Source organism: Miniopterus schreibersii (assembly GCF_964146895.1).
Source record: "Miniopterus schreibersii genome assembly, chromosome: 8".
NCBI classification, from domain to species: domain Eukaryota; kingdom Metazoa; phylum Chordata; class Mammalia; order Chiroptera; family Miniopteridae; genus Miniopterus; species Miniopterus schreibersii.
The window spans coordinates 71,190,759-71,206,586 of NC_138109.1; the positions used below are offsets into that span (position 1 = coordinate 71,190,759).

At 40.4% G+C, this 15,828-nt stretch overlaps 2 protein-coding genes across 9 annotated transcripts in view; one reads left to right on the plus strand and one right to left on the minus strand.

Moving 5' to 3' along the window:
• TMEM170B (transmembrane protein 170B) overlaps positions 1–4,469 on the minus strand; it is a 29,882-nt gene extending 25,413 nt beyond the window's left edge. The window contains exon 1 of the mRNA XM_081144780.1: positions 4,023–4,469. Coding sequence (XP_081000906.1) covers positions 4,023–4,347 — 325 coding nt within the window. The 5' untranslated portion in view covers positions 4,348–4,469. The remainder of the gene's footprint in view (positions 1–4,022) is intronic.
• A 519-nt stretch (positions 4,470–4,988) lies between these two features.
• Positions 4,989–15,828, plus strand: part of LOC308560148 (uncharacterized protein) — a 41,381-nt gene continuing 30,541 nt past the window's right edge. Inside the window, exons 1-2 of one of the 8 annotated variants that reach the window (XR_013999254.1) lie at positions 4,989–5,109; positions 11,368–11,489. The gene's annotated coding sequence lies outside the window, so the exon portion shown is untranslated. Of the gene's footprint in view, positions 5,130–11,367; positions 11,490–15,828 lie in introns of all 8 variants that reach the window. The other 7 variants (XR_013999255.1, XR_013999256.1, XR_013999257.1 and 4 more) reach the window with 7 other exon arrangements.

Here is a 15,828-nt window from a genome sequence, read left to right on the forward strand (position 1 = left end):
TAATACATTTTACTGTAGATTATTTTTTTCAAAACAGTCAAGTAACCCATAAAACTGAAAAAGTATATATGTATTGACTCTAATTTTAGATTGGGGGAGGGGGAAGCAGGGTATTTAGAACAATTCAGAGAAAGAGAAACTATTTGCAAAAGAAAACCATTTCTCTCTCTACTTCAGTAAGCCATAGACACATCTAACCAATACACAGCTAATAATTTATGAATCTTATGAATTACACACTTTGGGAAGCGATGGATACAGAAGAGAACTTTGGCAATGGTTATTAAGTGACAGAGATGGGGGTCTCCAGATAATAATCTGCTCTATATGGAGTCCCCATCCTAGTGTCTTCCATGAGAGGGAAAAATAAATAGCACCCCTAACTTCTTAGATTTCTAAAACTGGATACATAATAAATATAGTTCACTAACTTTTACACAGGCAAAAGCAACTTAAAATTTTAGAAAGCACTGTTATTCAGTAACTTTTGCATTTTCTAATATATTTTATTAGATGGACAGAGATCAATTCCAGTCACACATTCTTGGGCTCATTGGGACAAATACTTACCAGGCTATTTATTCTTAAGTACATTAAGATTAATCAACAGACCTGCCTGAAAAAAGCCATGTGGAATTAAAGGAAAAGGCACAGACCTAAGGGTCAGGGGAGGTTAGTTCCAGTCCTGCCTCCATCATTAAGCAATTGCTCGATCCCTGCCATGCATTTCACTTCCATAACGGGACATTCGATATTTCTAAAATGAAGGAGCTGAACAACGTAACTTCTAGCTCTAGAATGTTAAGCTACTTCTCATTATCACTTTTTAAACATTTATTGCTGCCAAAGTAATACATACTCAAGACTATTTTCTAAAGGTCAGTTTTTAAGGTCGATATAAAAAATTTCCCACTTCACCTATGAGATAAGATACAAAGAAAAAAATACACCTGTTTGTAGAAAGAAAAAAACAGAGATGTGTTCCCCCTTTAATTGACTTTTAATTAACCAGAATTCCTATTAACCAGATTTCCATAAATCCTTGACACAGTCATTTCTTAAATTCAAATCAGTCTGGTTCTATACTATGCTCCTTTCTATTACCTGCTTCTTTCCAAGTTTATTATGACAACAAAAATGCCTTCTGACTTAATGTTATCATAATTTGGGGGAAAAAAGGTAATTTTTAACTTACTAGCTATCAGATGTAAGCAAGTTAGTCTTCAATTCTTAAATGTGTAAATTAAGGATAAACGACCTCTCTCAAGATTGTTGAAAAGATTAAATAAAATACATGGAAGTATGGTTCACTAGCACAAAAAGGGCATTCAATAAGTATTTGTGTGTTTTAAAGGTATGATAATTTCTACAAAAATTATAGAAACACCTCATTCCCTATTAACAGCATATTTACTCCAAAAGATGTAGCTGAAAAATAATGCAAACAGAATGTTTAAATCATCCAACTGTTAAGTATCATTTTTAAAATTCCATAAATATGTACTAAGCATTTACTATGTGCCAGGAACTATAATGCTAGGGTTCCAGAATTCAGTAATTAAGACATTGATTCCATCCCCAAAAAGCCCACAGTCTAGAAGAGACACATAAAAATTATAATGCAATTGAAAAATATAACTAAAAAGCATAGATAAGGAGAAGTAGCAGGATGAAGCGAGTAGTTCATTGTCTGAAGGGGGTAAAGAGGAAGTAACCAAGCCATCCTGGTAAAGGGGAAAAAGCAGTTCTGCAGGCAGATTGGGTTTCTAAAGCCTAGCTCAGCCATCGACTAGTATAGGATTTGGGCAACTGAATTTACCTCTCTGAGCTTCTTTGTAAATCTATTTTGGAGAGTTATTCTGAAGATGAGAAATAACATATGTTAAGTACCCGATACATGGCAGGAATTGTTTTAGTTGTTTCAGGAGTTGAGTTTAATAGGCCAAGTTCTAAATGGCATGGCAGGTAACATACCTTGACAATGACCGAGCTACATATGTCACCAGTGTGAAGAAGACCATAAAGAATCACATCAGAATGTAACCACTTCCAAAGTTCATTTTTTATGGACTTTGGAAGTGATGTGGTTCCTACATGTGGAACACTCACCTGCTGGGGAAATATATTTCTGATCTATTTCCTTCTCCATTTTTTACCCTGCCAAACAGAATTTTGCATATTCACACTCTACTTATTTCCTAAAAGAGGTTCCATTTATTCCCCAGCTCCACCTGGGTCCTAGTTTGGGATGTTCTGCATATCCTCTATGAAATGGCCAAGTCCTATGAGCAACTGGCGATTATTAAGATTGTATTAGGAGATAATGAGAGCTAGCCCTGGGCTGAAACTACTATTACTAACCTAATGGTTGACTTGTGGAACTGGAAGCCACTAAATAGTGATTAGAATCTTATAGGAAATATTTTAAAATAGTGTAAAATCTAGCCAAGAGCTAAGTTACATTAACATTTTCTCTAGGTCTCCCAAAGCTAATTTTTTAACATTTGAAATATTAACAGTGAACAAATAGGAAGCAAAGCCCTAAGTAAGATAAAGCAATCTATCCCTAAATTCAACTGAATCATAAGATGGTCTTTATGTCAATGTAGTTGTTCAGAAGAACATGTTCCTGACTTTAAACCCTCATGTAAGGTCAGTTTGCTCCAAGTTAAATAACCACATATTAAAAGTGAGGACACCATGAATCGATCCAGAATCTATAGTAATTTTATAGTTTCCACATTCAAGGAAACCAGTGTCTCGAAGTCATCCTTGTGGTATATAATTAAAAAAAAAAGTCTCTATGAATATCTGAATGCCATATCATACCATATTTTAAAACACATTGTATATATGTGTATATATACATACATATATATACACACACATATATATGAATCCTGTCAAGACAGGTTATATTTGTAGTATACTCTTCCTACTCTTAGCCAGTTTGACATAATGCATTTTGAAATACTAATGTTCTATCAAAATTTGCTGCCTTATACATTTTCAAGAATCAAATCCGGAGTGTGTTTTTAAGTTTTTTCTCTGAGGATCAGGCACTGAAGAGTCACCAAATTGTAAAAGAATCTCTTTCTTGTAAACATTAATCTTCAGAGGGTATTTTTAAAATTTGGGACTCAGACTATGATAATATAAGCATTTCCACATTAACAAAGCCAGAAGTTTCTTCACAAAGCACACCTAAAAATTCGATAAAAATATGAGTATTACTCGTTTTTACAACTAGAAATTGATGTTAATTATTATAATATAGTTAAGCCCAAATCCCTCCCGATAGCCTTGAGAATGAAAGGAAACACACAAAATTATCAAATGTCACAGAAGCAGCAGCTTGAGGCCAAAGGGAGAGAGACAGACAAAAGGAAATAGGAGAGGGAGGAGATTATATGGTTAAAACTAAAACGCTTAGGATGCACTAAACCTTGACGCAACCCCTGACCCTCTATAATCTACTTGTAATCTATATTTCCCAAAAACAAAAATTAACAATTGAAGCAAACTGATCATGAGCAGGAATTTAAGTCCTGCATTCAGTTTGAGATTTGCCAGAAAGAAAAAGAGCTAAACAGAAAAAGATCTAAACAGCAAAAATCGGTGTGTGTGTGTATGAGTGTGTGGGCGAGTGGGGAAAGGGGGGGTAAATAAAAGCTAACAGTGCTCAAGTCTCAGCGCCGATGCTATTTCGCGCGTACTACAGAAGGCAGGGCCGCGGGCCCTCCCCCTGCCGGGCAGGAGGCCCGGGTCGTGGATTCTCCCACCCTCCCCTACACGCCTGGGAAACCTCAGAGTTGCGGGGCGAAAGGGGGGCGGCGTCTGCGGCCCGGGAACCCGCGCAGAGTGGCCCCAATTTAGACCTGGCTAGCCAGGACCCGAGACCGCAAATTCCCGAGGGGGCGCACACGGGGGCGGGGCGGCCGGGAGCACTTCCTCTACTCCAGAGGGAGGCGGCGGCTGGGGATGGCACCGAATCCCGGTCCCCACCCCGGCGCGTCAATTACCCGTGAGGTTCCTCAGCACCGTCCCGTGGGCCCAGAGGCTCAGGACCTGCTGCACCGACAGGTTGATCATGGAGTGGTCACCCGCCTCCGCCTTCATCTTCCCTGGGGGGCGCCCGCCGCCCTCTCCTCGGGCGCCGGGTGGCGGCGGCGGCGGCGGCTGCGAGGCTCCGGGGGCGGCGGCGGGTGCGCGGCTCCTCCAGGCCGCCGCCGCCGCCGGGCAAGGCTGCGGGGCGCCGGGCTGGGCGCTGCTGCTGCGGCCGATGGGCCTCCGGGGGGTGCCGCTCAGCGCGTCTCCCAGGCAGCCTCCTCCCCGCCGGGGAGACATTGAGGACGGCGGACGGGGAAGGGGAGGGGGCCGGGCGCTCTCCCCGCGCGGCCCCCAAGTGAGGACGCGGTGCGGAGGAGGCCGCCGCCGCTCCCCCTCAGGGGCAGCACCGCGCCGCGGGGAGCGGGCAGGCTAGGAGGCCGAGGTCACACCGGGAGGCTCGGAGTGATGGGCAGCCGGCAGGTGCAGCCCCCGACGGAGTCCAGCTCATCACCGCCGGTGGACTAGGAGACCCGCGACCCGGAGGAGGCTGCGGCGGTGGCCTCGGCCGCACCTGCCGCCAGCCTGCCCACCCTCCGGCCGCCGACACTCGAGGAACCGCCCCCTCCACCCGCGGCCGCCGGCGGGCCTCTCGTGCGCGCGCGCACGGGTCCCCTCCTCCCTTCGTTCACCGGAGCCGCTGCGCATGCTCACTCGTCCCCTTCCCTCGACCCGCCGCCCTCGGACGCGCGACCGGCCCCAAAGTCCTCCTGCTCCCCCTCCCTCCCCGCGCGCGGAGCTCGCGAGGGCGACGGCGCCGAGAGCCTGCCCGCAGCGGGGCGGAGGGAAGCGCGGCTACGTCACTAGCGCCACCGCCGGGCTTCGCTGCTGATTGGGTGCTCCCCGGGGCCCGCCTCCGCGCCGTCCCCGCCCCCTGCGCCGGGCGCGCGCCCTGGGAGAGCCGGCGCGGGGGGCGGAGGCGCGCTGCGCGCGGGCGCTGCTGAACCCGAGGGGTGCGCCGGGGGTACCGCGCTTCGCGAGATGGGCTCCGTGACAGTTACGGTGAGATGCTTCTGATACAGGTATTTGCACCTGCTTTTGAAAGGCGTAAATATCTCAACAGTTTAGATTTATTCATTTGAGGGCTTTTTTCTCAGTGAGTCGGGTGACTTTTAAAGCCACCAAAACAGAAATAACCCCCTTTCCCATCCCCCACGCCTCCCCTCGGCGGGAACTTGGGCCTCCTGTGGCTCCAGGCTCCCCAATACTCACCGACCTAGGGCTCGCTGGTGCCCTATTCGGCGCCGTTCCCTAATCTAGTTCTTTTTTCATTGCAGTATTTTTTTTTTCTTCTCAATTGTAAAAAACATAATTAAAGTTTTTGTTCTTTTTCTCCCCCAGGACTTAAACTTTCTCCCCACTGTCTGCTGCCTTTCTTCATGTCCAATATTAGCAGGAGGAGCTATCTAAAATCCAACTATAACGAACTAAACACCTGGAAGTCTGAAACCTTTTAACCTGAAAAATAAAAATTAAGTTTTGGCCTCAACATAAAGATGCACTAGCCACCACCCCATCCCCAACTCCATCCTTTGTCAGCTGCTCTGCCATCTGTAAAGTACACAGGGAAGGGAAATTTTTGCATCACTAGTAGGAATCGAGCCCAAAATAATAATGTAGAGTTTATCTTCCTCCTAGAAATTAGAATTAGATCTTAATTAAAGATTATAGAATATCGGGCTTAAAAGAGGCTTTAGCATTGTTCTAATTCATTTTATTTTATAGATAAGGAAACTGATTCTGCAGAATTCAGTGACTTGACAGAGGTCACACCACTTCAGAGGCTTGTTTCTGAATTCCAATCTATTCTTTCTAGCAACCACCCTGTGTTTCTTAACTCACTATTACTCCATAACTTTAAGGCTCTGGATGTGGAGGTGCAGGTTATTTAATGGTGGTGTTAAGAGAACTGACATCATATGATTAGTTGTATTTAAAAAAAAAAAAAAGTAACCACATTTAGTGAAGTGTGCATAGCAAACTCTGAGCAACAGCTCGTTAAACTGTCACATCAGAAACTTTTAATTGGTCTGCAATCAACTGGGGTTCTTAGTATTACACACTATTATTTAAAACATAGCATTCATGTTTATGGTAGCATTATTTACAGTAGCCAAGATCTGGAAACAGCCCAAGTGCCCATCAGTAGCTGAGTGGATAAAAGAGCTGTGGCACATTTACCTGATGGAATACGATGCTTCCGTAAAAAAGAAGGAAATCTTACCTTTCGTGACAGCATGGATGGACCTGGAGAGTATTCTGCTAAGTGAAGTAAGGCAGTCAGAGAAAGACAAATACCATATGGTCTCACATATATGTGGAATCTAATGGACAAAATAAACTGATAAACAAAATAGAAACAGAGGCATGGATATATGGAACAGACTGACAGATGCCAGAGAGGAAGGGGATGGGGGAACTGGATGAAAGAAGGTGAAGGGATTAGCCAAAGAACATATATGCATAACCCAAAGACAGACACCCAAGTGGTGATCGCCAGAGGGAAAGGAGAGTCGGGGCTAGGTGGAGGTAGGCAAAGAAGGGGAAATGAGGATGGAAGGAAAGAGACTTTGCTTGGGGCAGTGTGTGCACAACACAGTGCTCAGATGATGTTTCATTGAGTTGTGCACTTGAAACTGGTATGGTTTTGTGAACCACTGTCACTTGAATAAATGCAATTAAAAAAATAAAATATTCAGAACCTGGGACAGTGCCTAGCACATGGTATTCAATAAATATTTGCTGGATGAATACTTGAATGCACTTCATAAAAAGTCAACATTTTTCTTGTTTCACATAAATTTTTTAAATGTAATTTAGGTGTTGATTTCAGGAAATGAGAAAGTAAGACATAGCCATGAAGCCTCTAGTCCAGCAACTTTCAGCCTTTTTCATCTCATGGCACATAAACTAATTACTAAAATTCTGTGGCACACCCAAAAATATATATATATTTTTTGCAAATCTGACAAAAAAATTAGGTATGATTCTGGTTCCTTTACACCTGACAGCTATTGTTGTGTTGGTTATTGTCATTTTTCATCTGCCAGTCTAAGGGAAAAGACATCAGTGCTCCTGACTAAATAGTCTGGTATTGCAGGTTTTAAAAATTCTCGTGGTGCACCGATTACAGATCACTGCTCTATTACATAATGCACTTTGATAACCCAACAACCTTCCCCTGCTTTTCAGTTTATTTGGCATCTATTATTTGTAATGCTCTATGCTAAGCATTATCTATAGGATTTGAAGATTAATAAGTTCTCTGCTCTCTAGGCTAATTCATTGCATTTAACTTTCATTTGCCTTGATAAGGGTAATAATACCTGCTGTGTTGGAAGCCTGTACTCTCGAGGGAATTGAACATTTTCCAACAGCCAGAGTTATTAAACACAAAAGTGAGTTAATGCAAATGAAAGCTGTATAATTTCTTCCCTTGCAGATTTTAGACATTGACTTAATACACTGGTCAAGGAATGGTTTAGTCACATTCCTGCCAGAAACCAGGAAACACCCCAAATGAATCTTAGAGGTCTCTTTTAACCCTGTACCCTTGAATATAAAATAAGCAATTTACGAACAATTCCTGGCTTACGTCTCACACAAGTTAGGAAACACTCATAAGTCTTAGCCATCCTGTTAAATGTCCAGAATAAAACTTTTAAAATCAGACAATATGATAATATTGATCCTTTGAGAAAAACATTATCAAAGACATTTTTGTCTCCACTTTATTTCTTTCTTGCTGTATGGTACTATATAATAGGATCACATGGCATAGATAAGCTAACTTCACCTTGTTACACATTTCAGCAGTTCTAAACCCTGGGTGGTAGGTTCAATCGATTCATTATATGGAAAATATGGTTTAAACACGGGCTCTAACACTTACTAGCTCTAAGATGTGAGAAATAATAGTGTCTCTCCATATACTAACAATCAACACAGAGCATCTTCCTCACACCAGGCTTTGTGCGAAGTACTATAGATTAGTTCATTTAATTTTCACAAGTATAGGTTGAAATTTTGCAACACTTTTTGACTAAATTTTTTCAAATGTCATACATGCAACCACACTTCTGCCCGAATCTTGTATACGCACACATACACACACACACACACACACACACAAGAGAGAGGAAGAGAGAGAGAGACAGAAATGAGAGCGCTGTTGGTTGTTTTTTGAAGAAAAATTCAGTTGGGAGAAATGACAGAAGTAAGAAGAAGAAAGAGCCATGCACATCATTCCAAAATGTGTACTGCACTGAAATTTACATGCTGAGATGTTTCTCAGAACACCTATTAGTGTCAAGAGACATTTCCATCACAGTAGATCAGAGAAACAAGGTAAAGAGGATTTTCCTTCTGTGAAAGCTCTAACTCTAAACACAATGTTGCAAAATGACATCAGAAATCCACGTTCTAAATGTAGTTAGTCTACCTACCAAAATTAGAAGCATTCCAAATTGCTCACCTAGACAATTTAAAAAGCTGAGATTTCTGGGACTAGAAAATATAAAGATATGTCCTGTTTTGTCTCCTCAGTAACATGGTACACCTAGGGTACCAGGCTACCGTTAGGGGGCTGCGGAGGGGTCCGTTCCTGCCCAGAAAAGGAAGGAGAACTGCTTTGTCATGGCAGGGGGATAGGGCCTCCACTGCAGTCATCGAGAGCCAGAGGCATGTTTGAGGAAGGCCAGGCAGCTCCACTTTTCACTCCATTCTTGTGTGCTCCCTCCACTGATGCATTCAAACCACCTACCTACCAAATTCTCCCAGCTACCACCCCTTACAATGTAGCTCCGTGTTTGTTGCCCCAAATCTTAAAAAGAGAATACACTATGACCTCACCTTCATCCCAGTTCTGGCAAGAACAAGAGAAGCAAGGCAAGTGTATTTTAAGTTTTTGCTCCAATATGGTTCATGTCACATATACTCACATTTATTTGGTGAAAGCCTAAATGGTCAAACCCACACCAAATAAAATAAAGTATATTTGGCCTACTGGATAGACTGGCAAAGGTGAGCGGGTGGAAGCAACAAATAATTTGAACAAATAACGCAGTCTAACATGAGCTGAGTGAGGTCAGTCTACAAATAATATATATTTCTGCTTCTTTCTTTTTTCTATAGCTTGGGCTTTATGAATTTTGATTCTATATTTTTTGGTGGACAGAGAATACTTTTAAAACTTAATCTTGCCAAAATTTAAGGTCATGACTTTAGAAGAAATATTAACTTTCTTTTTGTCTGCATTTATCTGTCTACTGAGTATATCTTTATTCATTGTCAACCTTTCTGCACCATTTTGTTCTAGGGAATTCTCTTGTTTAATTTTACTTTGTGATATAATGTGAAATTCCTATTTTAATTTAAACTATTTCTTTTTGTTGATATAATAGGCACATAGTATTAGCTATATTATTCTTTCTATTATGTTGCTTTTTTATTTTTAATTAAATGTATTGGGGTGACATTGGTTAATATGAACATACAGGTTTCAGGTGTGTTTATGTGTTACAAGATCTGCATATTGCACTGTGTGCCCTCCACACAAAGTCATATCTTCTCCCTTCACCATATATTAGGGCCCTCTTCACCCCCCACCTCCTTTCCTCTGGCAACCACCACCCTGCTCTTTGTGTCCATGAGTTTCAGTTTTATATCCCACATATGAGTGAAATCATATGGTTCTTAGCTTTTTCTGACTGATTTATTTCACTCAGCATAATATTCTCTCTCCATTCATGTTGTTGCAAATGGCAGTATCTTTTCTTGTGGCGAGTAGTATTCCACTGTGTGCATGCCCCACATCTTTATCCAGTCCTCTATCGCAGGACACTTTGGTTGTTTCCATGTCTCGGCCACCGTGCATAATGCTGCAATGGACGTGGGGGTGCAGGGTGCATATATCTTTGCGAATGCATGTTTTGGAGTTTTTTAGGTATATACCCAGGAGAGGGGGTGCTGGGTCGTATGGTAGCTCTATTCTTAATTTTTTGAGGAGCCTCCATACTGCTTTCCACAGTGGTTGCACCAGTCTGCATTCCCACAGCAGTGAATGAGGGCTCCCTTTTCTCCACAGCCTCTCTCTGACACTTGTTATTGCTTGTCTTGTTGAGAACAGCCACTCTAACAGGTGTTGCGTCTTTTAAAATAGTATTTAATTGGTATGGTTTGTGTTGCCTTTCTTTTGTTTATGTGTTCATTATAATTTGAAAGGGTTGGTCCTGCTTTTATTTTTTATGCTAATCTCCACCATCTCAGTCTCCTCTAAACAGAGTATAGCTATTGGCCCACCCTAAGCAATTCAAAAGCTTATGCCTTTCGGTGAACCCTAACCTTTCTCTTCCCAATCAGATTACAGTAGATGATATATTTTCTACCTTTATCTTTACTGCTCAACTACCTGTTCTAATCCTAGCCTGGCTGCTTTACTAGATAAGAACATTAGGTAAGTTATTTAACCTCGATGATCTTCAGTTTTCTCATCTGTAAAATGGGAAATATCTATATCATATATATATATATTATTCATTTATATATTATGTATTTAAAGTGGCATCTGGAGCTATAAACACTCAGGTAGTGCTAGCTGTTATTATTGTTTCATTTAAATATTAATAGATTTTAAAAATGATTTGGAAATGCCAACTTCTACAACATATATCTCCTAAAGAACAAGCAAAGGGGACTTGTGAAGAATTCTCTTGAATTCCCGTTTTGCTTTTAAAATAATATGTTCACATGGCTGAAGTGTGTTCAGTAAAAAGTCACTCTTCATCCCTGTCCCCAGCCACTTAGTCCCCCTCAGGCCACCATCATTATTAGCTTTTCTATGGGTTTAGCCATTTCAAATACCTTTTTAACCCAAGCTAAGAAAAATGAGGAAATCAGCATATTTCAACTTCCTCCCTTCACCCTTCCTCTCCCAACTGCTGTCAGTTACACAATATTACTTCATCTTGACATTAAAAATACTTAAAGAAACTACAGCATATTCCTTGAAGTCTTTTGTTGTTGCTCGTTTTATACTTGAATGAAAATTTAAGCAAGTATACAATTAATAAGTCAGGGTCCAGGGTAAGACAAAGTAAACATTCTTCATCCAGCGTCTTCTGTGAAATGTAGCAACTGAATTTAGTGTGCAGGGAGGAATTTGGAAAGTCAAGAGGAGCCCGTGGATTGGGAGATGATAAGAATTTGAAGTGCCATCAGACAGGTCATTCATTTCCCATGTCTTTCCTCTGCATCCCCCAGGCTGGGCTCAGGACAGCACAGACCACGGACATGGACATAGGTGCCAGCTGTGAGAGTTCCAGAAGTCCTCTTGTTTTGGCTTGAAGAGAAAGAAAAAGGCCTCCCAACACTCAGAGAGAATGGTGAGAAATCGCTGCTTTTTTTCCCCTTTGGGCTCAGTCCCAGCCCTAATGGGCTGTAGCTGAGGCAGCTGCAATGACAGTCCATAGGGAACAGCAGGAGGCTGAAACCCTGAGAGAATTTCTTCTCTGGTTGAAAGAGCTGTGGTCCCAAACGGATAGGACAAACCCTGCCAAGGTCACCTAGCTTAAGGTCACCTATCTGACACCTGAGCCCCACAACGTAACTGCTACTCCTCCAAACTACCCTCTTGTTTCCATAAGACTTTTGAAGCTCAAAGTTGACAAAGGTGATAGAAGAAGACCTGCTTGTTGAATGACTTTTGTGACAGAGACTAGCTGTTCATCAAAATCTCTTCCCTTCCTCCTCGGCACCCAACAAGATGCATTTCCCAGCCTCCTCTGTAGTTAGGTGTGGTCGTGGACTGTACCCAGATGTGATGTGTGCCACTTCCTAGCCCGGTGTATAAAAACCTCCCACAACTGTTCCTTCATACTCTTTCATTTTGCTGATGAAAAGTGGGATGGTGATACCCAAGTATCCTTGACAGCCACATGTTGAAGATGTCAAGGCTGACACCAGCCCAGGTTCTTGGAAAGGTGTATGGAACTGAGCACCCCCGGTGATCTGGAACCCACTTTGAACTTTCTCGGTGTTGAGTTACTGTATTTTAAAATTTTGGTTTCAGCAGTTTAGGCAACCTAAAAAATATTTTAATACTGCTCCATAGGAATACATTATTTTGTATTTGATGTTTTTAGTGATCCTATTTCTTGGAAGTCTGTTGGTGAATTCAATTTAGTAATCAAATCTAGGTTATTCAAATTTTCTATCAGACCCAGAAAATTTGAGTAGATCTTATTTACCCACAAAATGCTTCTACCCAGGTAAAAATCTTGCAGCTAGAAAAGGCCATTCTGGAGAACTCACCTTGACCACCCTGTTTCTAAGTGTCTAATTTTTTATGTCACATACAGAATGAGTGTTACTCCATAACACTACTCCATCTTAAAGTTCTGTTTAATTAAGTTACATAGCCAATGTATCATAGATTGAATTCAACTGGAAATATTTTGGTGCATTAAAAAAAAAAATTCTGGGCCTTGGCTGGGCTTTGGTTAGAGCATAGTCTCAATATGCCAAGGCTGTGGGTTTGATCCCAAGTCAAGGCACATACAAGAATAAACCAATGAATGCATAAACAAGTGGAACATCAAATCATTGTTTTTTCTCTCTCTCTCTCTCCCTTCCTCTCTCTCTCTAAAAAAAATTCAATAAAAAAATAAAATAAAATTCTGAATGTAAGTTTTCCAATCGCCATTTTTGATGCCATCTTAGATAATATAACTTTTTTAAGTTCATAGAATACATATCTGGGGTAACTGGAAATATAATGAGAACACCTGGCCCGTTGTAAAAGTATAAAACTGAAGCCAAGTTTATAATTGTCATTATTTTTCTTTCATTATTGTAGTTATATTTATTAAGAAATAGAAGATCAACCTTAACATGTTTAAGAGAGAACAAAACACACATTAGAAACCATAAGGACACAGATAACAAATAACCTGTGACTGAGTACATACTAACATTATATATTATATGTACATATAGCATATATGTATGTTACATATGTGTAACTTATGTATATATAAATATTATAGTATGTATTATATTGTGACAGGTACAATAATATATATTTTATGTATATTACATAATATATGTGTATGCTCAGTAAATATATTACATATATAATGCATGTTCTCAGTTACAGATATATATGTGTATATATATGTATATGTGTGTATATATACATGTGTGTGTATATATCTATAACCATATATGTCATTAATGCTGAGAGAATTGTAAGAACAGGATAGGATGAATCAGAGCCTTCCTCATAGCCAAGGTCATGTGATCCAATTCCAAGTTGGAGAAATGATTGTACCCACTAGGGCACTCTGCTCCCTCTCTTAGTTTCTTTATCTTTCCTGATGACCAAAAGAATGGAAGACAGTGTTTTAAAATCAAGTCAACACATATTGATTGAGTAAGGCACTGAATTGGGCAACGGTTAAACTGGTGTCATCTCTTAGAATTAGGCCAAGAGTTCTGCATGATCAACAAGTTGCACAACAAAATGCAACTTCCTCTCTGCTTCTCAAAAGCTGGCTTCCGAGGGAGGCTCCTCTTTTACTTCAGCCTCCTTAAGTTTGTCCTGGATTTCCAAGCTCAAATAAAGTACCATGTAGTATTTTACTGTGAAATATGATTCACAAAGTACAGTAGAAGGATGAATAAAGAATTTAATTTACTCCAGGGAGAATATTAGGCAGTGAAAAAGTTTTGGTCCATGTGTACTAAGAGGCCCATTTAACACCTCATTTTAGCCTGACTGGGCGTGGCTCAGCGGTTAAGCATCAACCTAGGATCAGGCAATCAGGGTTCAATTGCCGATCAGGGTCTTGCAGGGGCACCTGATCAATGACTCTCATCATTGATGTTTCTATCTCTCTCTCTCCTTCTCCTTTCCTCTCTCTGAAATCAATAAAGATATATTTTTATTTATTTATTTATTTTAAATGTATCTTTATTGATTTCAGAGAGAGGAAAGGAGAGAGAGACAGACAGACAGACAGAAACATCCATGATGAGAGAGTCATTGATCAAGCCCACAACCGGGGCATGTGCCCTGACCAGGAATCGACCCCAGTAGCCTGGATCCTAGGTCGACACTCAACCGCTGAGCCACGCCTGGCAGGGCAAAGATATATTTTTTTTAAAAACTCATTTTAAACAAAGTGAGTTTCTGTTAATGATCCTTTTTTATCTGCCTGGAATCTCTGGGAATGTTAAAGTTGGGACAAACTAAAAGAAGATCATTTGGCCTTTTGCTTGTCCTCCTTTCCTTCTGAAATTATTAAGCCTTTTGAAATCATTTTGTTTATTCCTTTCTGTCCTTTAAAAGTCTTTGAAAAATAAAGCCCGTCTGCATGCATTCTAAGGTCTAAGATATGAGAAGAAAAATATAAATCTATGTATTTAAATTTGCTTACTTTGAAACTGCTGTGGACATCAATTGGAAATACAACACTGAAAATTTCATTACTTCAGTGAATAGCCAGTTAGGATTAGCCATTTAGGTATCTGAGAAAAATATATAATACATATTTTTTAAAAGCTTGCCTGGTTTGAAGTCATCCATTATTTATGCCAACAAGATTGATATTCTACTTGAATTCCGAGTGTTTTCTTTCACATTTGGGTATTTAAGACTAACTTTGAAAACTATTTGGTGCACTTTAAAAATGCCCTCAATGGCTCTAATGTTTTTAATTTGAGGGGCATTGAATTTAGTGTTTGGAAATAGAAGTTTCTTGGTGTTATGTCAGTTGAGTGACTAGGCTGGGAAAATGTTTCTTTTGATCAAAAATGAGGTGTGTCATAGGTGGTGAAACCTTTGTCTGCATAGTTTGAAACCACTTGGTTTGGAAGAAAAATAAAAACATTTTAAGTAATGGCATTGTCATTAGAATAAAAATCTAACCTTCCAGAGTACTTCCCTGAAGAGTAATATTGATTTGGAATTATAAATGATAGTAAATCATTAAAGTATATAGTCTATTACTTTATAGTCTCAGCTCTTGAAATCTTTCATTTGCACTGGATTTGGTCTTTGATGAACATATATATCATCTCAAAATTGTTTAGTTTATCCCTCTTCCTGGAGATTTTATTTATTTATTTTCAGCATTTAAATATGCACACATAAGTCGTATTTAGAAAGAAACAAAAACAATAACATTTACTTCATCATATTAATGGTTTTCCTGGGATTACTTTTTCTCTTCTTCCACACCAAATTGTTCAAAGAATAACATAATATGTGGCAACATGTAACTCAGCTTTTCCTATGGGGTAGACACTGTATTAAGTATTTTTCATGTCATATTGCTAACTCTCCCTATGAGGAAAGTGTTGGTATCCTCACTTTAAGGATGAGGTAACTGAGTATATTAGTTTGCTAGAGCTGCCATAATGAAGTACCACAAACTGAGTGGCTTGACACAACAGAGATGTATTTTCTCACAGTCCTGGAGGCTAGAAGTCTAAAATCAAGGTGTCAGAAGGGTCATAGTCTCTCAAGGTTCTAGGGTGAGAATCTGTTCTGTTCTTTGTCTTAGCTTCTGGTGTTGCCAGTAAGCCTTGGCTTGCAGCTGCATAACTCCAGTCTCTGCCTCTATCTTAACATGGTCATCTTCCCTATGTGTGTCTCTCTCCATGTCCTTTCCTCTTCTTATAAGAGCATCAGTCATAATTGTTTAAGAGCCCACCCACTGC